The 7,246-nt window shown below is 48.0% G+C and overlaps 1 protein-coding gene across 1 annotated transcript; it reads right to left on the reverse strand.

Annotated features, from left to right (window-relative positions):
* Window positions 1-251: 251 nt before the first annotated feature.
* Window positions 252-4,089, reverse strand: vvl (ventral veins lacking). The gene is given in 1 exon segment (XM_017239851.3): window positions 252-4,089. A coding segment is annotated over 1 exon segment (2,181 nt). The 5' UTR covers window positions 3,362-4,089; the 3' UTR covers window positions 252-1,180.
* Between the last annotated feature and the right edge of the window lie 3,157 nt (window positions 4,090-7,246).

Consider the following 7,246-nt stretch of genomic DNA (forward strand, 5'->3'; position numbering starts at 1 on the left):
GGTTTTTTGTTTTTTTTTCTGTTGGATTTTTATCATTTTTTTAAGGGTTTATTAAAAAATCTACAATTGCATTTAAAGCTAAAAATATGACTTAACTGTAAGTTGTTTATTTACAGATGTTTTGGATTTTCGATTTTCATATTTTACTTAATTCATTTCTTCATCTCGTCTTTTTTTACTTCGCCGCGCGTTAAATTCTACATTTTTCATTTTTCTGGTTTCGTGTATTTATTTATTATTACTTTTGTTTATATATAAATTTTTTAGAGTACAATCTACTGGCTGCATATATATATAATATATATAAACACGGCTTGCTTAAGAACCTAGAACCCTAGCTATAACCGACCAAACTGTCTTACTGCTGCTGACGTGTTTTTCTCTTATTTTTTCATTTTTTTCTTGAGCGTTATAACTTGATCTATGTAGACGCCGACATAGTGTTGAACGAAATAATATTTGCGGACTTTTGGGCATGGAAACATTTACCTTGCTTTTGGAGAGCAGCTGAGGAATGTGTTTTCTTTACTCTTCTTTCCATTTTTTGGTTTCATTAACACTTGGGTCGCACTTTTAACTAGTTTTTGTTTTTTAATTTCTTCATTTAAGTTTAATTTTTAGCGTTTAGTTTTCTTTTTTAAGTTTTTAGGTTAAAACAACATCACTTGGTTTCACGTTTGATTTGAATTGCGTGTTTCTTTCGCTTTTTATACAAAGGAAATTTCGTTTACATTTAATTTAGTTAATTTGATTTAATTTAAGCAAGTTTTTCAAACTTTAAAACAAACTAAACTGGTGGATGGCAGCCCCCATCGCTCCTACCCGCTCCCTGCTCCCGGCTCCCTGCTCCTATTTAGCTGAAGTTAACACAGATTAATGCACTGGTAAAAAAGAGGATCTCCCCATCAACTAACATCCTTACTTAATATTTCTATGGATTTCCTTAGACAGTCGAACTCTTCCAACCTCAAGCTTACTCACTTTAAAGTCTTTAAAATAATTTTTTCAAACGAATAACTGGCTACAGGACGTCGTAGCTCTTAGGAAACTGGCCTCGGAAGAGTTGACGTTGGAGAAGCTCGACTGTACGGCTCTAGGGCTGCTCCCGCTTGAACTGCGGCCACCCGTTCGACACCGAGTCCTAGGAGGACTCGTAGCCGAACCAGGCGGCCGACGAATGCTATTCCCCACCCGCTCCGCCCGCCCCACCGAAGCTATTGAAGTGACGGACCGCTCCCGGCGCCGCCGCCGCCCCAAACTGGAGGCTCAGCTCGAAGAGGCGGCGGGCGTGGAGCTGCTGCTGCTGCTGCTGATGGTGGTGGTGCTGCTGGTGGTGGTGGTGCTGGTAGTGGTGGTGCTGGTGCAGCGGATTAAGATTTAGGTGACCGCCCAGCACACTGGAGGCGGAGCCGGCGGGCGAGGCGGAGCTGGGCGGCTGGAGCGGTAGACCGCTATTGCTGCCGGCGCCGGGCGACAGTTGGGAGTTGCTGCCGGGTCCGCTGCCACCGCCACCGCCGCCACCACCGACGCCGCCGCCGCCGGACTGCTGCTGCGGATGCTGCAACTGGTCGCTGGTGTGGAACAGGTGCGGATGGTGGGCGGGATTCAGGTGCGGATGCTGGTGAGGATGCGGGTGCGGGTGGTGCGGATGCTGGTAGCGCATGGGATCCATGTACATGGCGGCTGCTGCAGCGGCTGCTATGCTGGAGGCCTGCTGTTGTTGCTGTTGCTGATGGTGTTTCACTTGCTCCTCGTTGTTGTTGTTATTATTGTTGGTGCTGCTATTGTTGTTATTGTTGTTGTTAGACTGATTGCCAGCGGAGGAGCTGCCCAGCGGACTTTGCGGCGACATCACCTGACTGGTCATCGTCACCGACGATCCCGCACTCGACGAAGGTGTGTTGGGTGTGTGCTGCTGCTGTTGGTGTTGCTGCTGCTGTTGCTGGTGTTGCTGCTGCTGCTGTTGTTGTTGCTGCTGCTGCTGTTGCTGGCTTAGACTATTGAGGGATGCAGGAGTGGACGCAGCTGCAGCTGAGTTCGACTCCTGGATTTCTGATTGCTAGTGGGCCGCCAACTGGTGCGCCGCTGCCGCCGACTGCATGTTCTGGGGGCTCAGCATCGGCGGGCTGTGGGAGTGCGAGTGGGTACCCATGGGGCTGCCGTGCATGTCGTGGTGCGGATGGTAGCCACCATGGTGCATGTGGCCCGGCGGCATGCCGTCCATCATGTCCCCGCCGAGGGTGTTCGGTGGCGTCATGCGCTTCTCCTTCTGCCGCCGATTGCAGAACCACACGCGCACCACCTCCTTTTCCAGCTGCAGGGAGTCGGCCAGCGAGGATATCTCCTGGGCCGAGGGCTTCGGTTGCTTGTGGAAGTGCTGCTCGAGGGCTCCCTTCACGCTCACCTCGATGCTGGTCCGTTTCTTGCGCTTGCGTCCCTGCGCCGCGATCTTGTCGATCGACGTGGGTGATCCCGTGGTGGAGTCGGCCTCCTCCAGCCACTTTTGCAGCAGCGGCTTCAGCTTGCACATGTTCTTGAAGCTCAGCTGCAGAGCCTCGAATCTGCAGATCGTCGTCTGGGAGAAGACGTTGCCGTAGAGGGTGCCCAGGGCCAGGCCGACGTCCGCCTGGGTGAAGCCCAGCTTGATGCGTCGCTGCTTGAACTGCTTGGCGAAGGCCTCCAGGTCGTCGGAGGTCGGAGTGTCCTCCTCGCCGCCGCTGATGGCATCCCGGTCGCCACCGCCCATGTGGTGGGCGTGGATATGCAGCTGCGGAGACTCCCCGCGCAGGGCGTGATGCAGTGGCGCCACACTCTGGTGGTGGGCTGCCGCGGCCGCATGGCCCGGATGGTGGAGCATCCCGTTCATCGCATGGTGGTACTGCAGCGGCGATCCCGTGGGCGCATAGTGGCCGGCATGGGGGGCGTGCCAGGCGGCGTGGGGCGAGGGCGAGGCCATGCCCTGCTGGATGCGAGTCTGCTGCGAGAGATGGGACATCTCCTGCTTCACTGTGTCGGCCGCCGAGGCGACGGCAGCGGCGGCGGCGGCGGGATGATGGTGCGTGTGATGGGTCGGCAGCGACCACGGATCCGGGTGCAGGGCACTCCAGGAACCCAGGCCCGAGCCGGGCCCCAGGCCACCCAATCCGCCAGTGCCGTTGCCCTGGCCATTTGGCGACGGGGACGAGGGCAACTGATGATGGGCTGCCGCCGCAGCAGCGGCATGGTGATGGTGATGGTGTTGCATGTACTTCATCTCACCGGCATCGGCCGCCGAGCGCGGCGACGAGGTGTGGTAGCCACCGCCGCCAAGGGCCATGTCCAGGTCGCCGCTCGGAGGGGTCATGTACGATGTAGCGGCCATCCCCACCGCTCTGGGGCTGTTCAGGCCCTCCACGCTGGCGGGGTAGGGCTCCAAGTTGGGGCTCAGTTTAACGACTTTGTAGACCGATCGATCGAAAGGAAGACCAGGGTCCCTATGCTCATTCCACTCGAACCGTGAGGCAACCGTCTTGACGTCTTTTACGGGTAACGTGGCAGGCGCAAAAATCTTCTAATTCTTCCGGGGGCGTGGCTCCCGCAGCGCGCGCTCAACAAGTTTATGGAACCAAAAATAAATTCCGTCGGCAAATCACTCTTGACTAGTTGTAGTACTCCTTAGGCTGCGTTAACTCTTTTCGAGATTTTCAACTTAACTTTTTCATCAATTTGTTTATTTTCTTTATTAGTTAGCACTCTTAAACACTTGGCACTTTTTGGCGTATTTCGTTATGGAAATTTCGCTTTCGATCATATCATTTGCTCTCTGTTCACAAATAAGCCCGAAACTCTGATGCAGCTACACAGATGCGGTATGCGAGATGCGTTATTGAGACTCGAATTCAGATTCAGATTAAGATTCAGATTCAGATTCAGATTCAGATTGAGATGAAGACTCAAGTTTAAGACTCTGATTGTGTGTGCGTGCGTGTTTGTTGGTTGACCGATTCCGATTGAATTTGAGAATTGAGAAAGCCAGACGACAGCCGAGAGCCCAGGGAAAATTCACGTGCAGACTCGTAGAGCTATCGAAGTGAACTAACGTCATGTCTCGCACCGCAGCGCTACGTTGAGCGCTCTCGACGGTCCCGAGTATCTGTGAGATACGCACGCACACATCCGCAGCCGCCGTCGCTGCCACAGGCACACACACACGCGCACCCCTGGCGGTTGGCGCTGGGAAACCAGTTTTCAGCTCGGCTTCCAGCCACCAGCGCGTTAGAGTAGCTCAGCCAGCGGTGCGCAGAGCGGGACGGACTGCGGCCCGTCAACTGGAAGGCGACTTGCGCTCTATTGGGCTCGCTGTATTCCAGCGTTACGCCCCCAAAAAGAGTCCAACAAAAAAAGACGGCCTGACTGACTGACTGAGTGGAAGAGGACAAAAAAAAAGACAATCGCCGAGCCGGCTCTGAGGCTTCGAAGCGTTTCTTCAGTGCATTCCCATGCAGAGTGACATTTTTAATTGCCCGGAGTGCGAGCGAGAGGGCGAGAGGAACAGACGGCGCAGCTCTCGATTTCTCCGGGCATGGACTCGGGATACTGGATACTGGAGTGCCGGTGGAGCTTTCGGGCAGGACATCTCTTTCCCTTTGGGAGCTTTGTTTCAGTTCCTTGCAGCTCCTTGGTCAGACAACTTTTGCTTTCCCTTTGCCAGTGTGTGAGGGTGTGTGCGGGAAGGGGGAGGAACTGGGGTTGTCATTTTGTTTTCCAGAATATTTAAACTATTTTGTGCTAAAATAAAATAAAAACTAAACAAACATGTTCTACTTGCTGGTGTTAACAAGATGAATTAAAATTGCTGCCAATAGCAGCAGAAAAATGGCAAAAATGTGTGAATGAGATATACAAATATGGCTGTTTTTTTAAACCTTTTTTTTTAATTTTTTGTTAAAGTCTTAGGTTATAAGATTCTTATATTTCCAGCCAATGTGGACAAAAACTTCACTTTACTTGCTGATTTAAATCAAACCGCTTATCGTTTATTTTTGTTATGCATATCAGTCTATTATCTCTCATAAAAAGGCACCTTTCTTCGGCTTTTGTGAGTGTGACGGTGTTTTGACTAGTTTACAGTTAAATTATGTGCCCGCTTACAATAGTTATTGATTTACTTTATCTGTCAGCTCCATTGATTCTATGGGCACTTTGCGAAATTGCCACCAATTTGCATACCTAAGGGAGCTGGCATCTCGTAAAATTCCACTTTTGTCTCTCAGTGTGCAATTTTTGATTTAGTGGAGCGGCTTGGAGCGTTGGGGGACAAAGGGAAGAATCGAACGGAAAACCTCTCAAAAGTTTATGTTTTCTGGACAATGAATGAATGGAGAGCGGGACTATAAAAGATATTTTTAAAAAACAAAGCTATTGTTTTCAGATAGAAATAAATTAAACAATTTTTTGTTCACTACAAAATAATGTGTTTCATTTGGATAAAGTCCCTAATATTAAAGTCAACCACCCGCCACAACCATCCAAGACCTCCTCGTGTGGCAGGTCAAGAAGTCGAATCACAAAAATTATGCAAACTAAGGTCATCCTGGCAGCCAGACACAAGCCAGACAAGCCGGAGTTCAACATTATTTGCATGAATTTGTTTACATTTTTTCCATGACCATATCCTTTGGCCACGCACTTGGGCATAATTAATAAGCCAACCGTTTTCCATCCCAAAATTCCAAATTCCAAAAACCCGGTGACAAAACAAAGTCACAGTCACTCGTCGCATTGTTCGTCCTTAGACAAAAATTTACATGATAATTAGGTGGCGGCGCTAAATACCATCAGCGAGTGGTAGAAAAAACTCTGTATTTAAATTTCAAATGTCGATGGAAAAAATCCTGTTTTGTGCTTTGTGCCTCCACGGCCTCGGAGTGCCATATGCTAAGTGCGCACGCGCCGCGTTTTGGTTTTTGTGGCCACGAAAGGACTTGTTGCATAATTATGCGCCGCATGCGAGTAAATAAAAAAATGCTTTAAAAAACACGCCGCAAAGGAAAAAAACATCTAAGCGCTGCGTTTATGAATGGGAAGATCTCTCGTGGCCGCCGCTACCACGGCGCCGTTGATTTGGATGATAATGAGCCCGATTAGCATTTGGGCTGCATTTTTATATCCACCCTCTCTGTCTCTCCCGCCTGCTATCTCTGTCCCACACCTCGTTCAGTGGCCGCTTTTGGGCGCACTTGTTTATAATTATTAGCATAATTTTCTTCTTATTTTGCATTAATTTGTTGTCGGGCTTCTTCTGGCCGGCGCGCCAGAGCGAGAGGCCGTAGACTTCGGGGTCTGTTTTGGTAATTAAAGTGCCATAATTTCCGAATCAAGACATATAAACTGGTCTGCTTTTGATCGCTTTGTTTATCGCGCAATACAATTAATGCACACAAACACACTTCGGAGTGCACATAGTATATCTCCCTATATGAGTGGGTTGTGGGGGCTCCAGGGGACGACTAATTTGTGGCAAATGCAAAGCAATTTTATTCTGTTCGAAGGCATTTATTGCTTTTAAACAGGATTATAAAAACCGCAGCATTATTTTATTTGTCTGGCCATAAAAGTAAGTGTGTTACGTAGTGGGTGTAGTTTGGATGTCGTATTGGATGTCAACCTCCAGTAATTTAGCATTAATCGAATCTTTTGAGATTTATGAAGGTAATCTCTCAAGTTTTGCCAAATTTTCAAGCTGAGTAAATAAATGAAATATTTCAGGTGGGTTTTCATAAAAGGTTGCAGATATTTCCGGCTATTTTCTAGAGTTTGGAGTCTAGGAAAATAAATATGTGTGTATTTTTATTAACAAATTTCAAATAATGACAAATTTTATTTACAAATGTCATACGCAAAAAAATCATTTTGGTTCAAAATATGCTAATTTTAAGATGGCAAACCTTTAGTTAAATTTCTTTAGCTGAGAAACATAACTATTAAAAATATGCAGTATAAGTCTTAATTATAAGTCTAGAAAAGATAAAAATAACGGTCTAAAAGTTAATTTCAAAGATCTTTGTATATTTTAAAATCACTGAAGCGTTCAAAATCGATTCATGGATTGGGAAACAATTAATCCAAGATTCCCCAGAGCCTGTCTGTCCTACCTAAATCATCTTCAAAATGAGTTTCATGCAAATAATCCTTACATCATCTTCCCTCCCGATTTTTAACCCTATCTTATTGCCCCCATCCCTCGCCGGATCTAGCTGGCAGCTCA

The sequence above is a fragment of the Drosophila bipectinata genome, chromosome 3L, assembly GCF_030179905.1.
Source record: "Drosophila bipectinata strain 14024-0381.07 chromosome 3L, DbipHiC1v2, whole genome shotgun sequence".
NCBI classification, from domain to species: Eukaryota; Metazoa; Arthropoda; class Insecta; order Diptera; family Drosophilidae; genus Drosophila; species Drosophila bipectinata.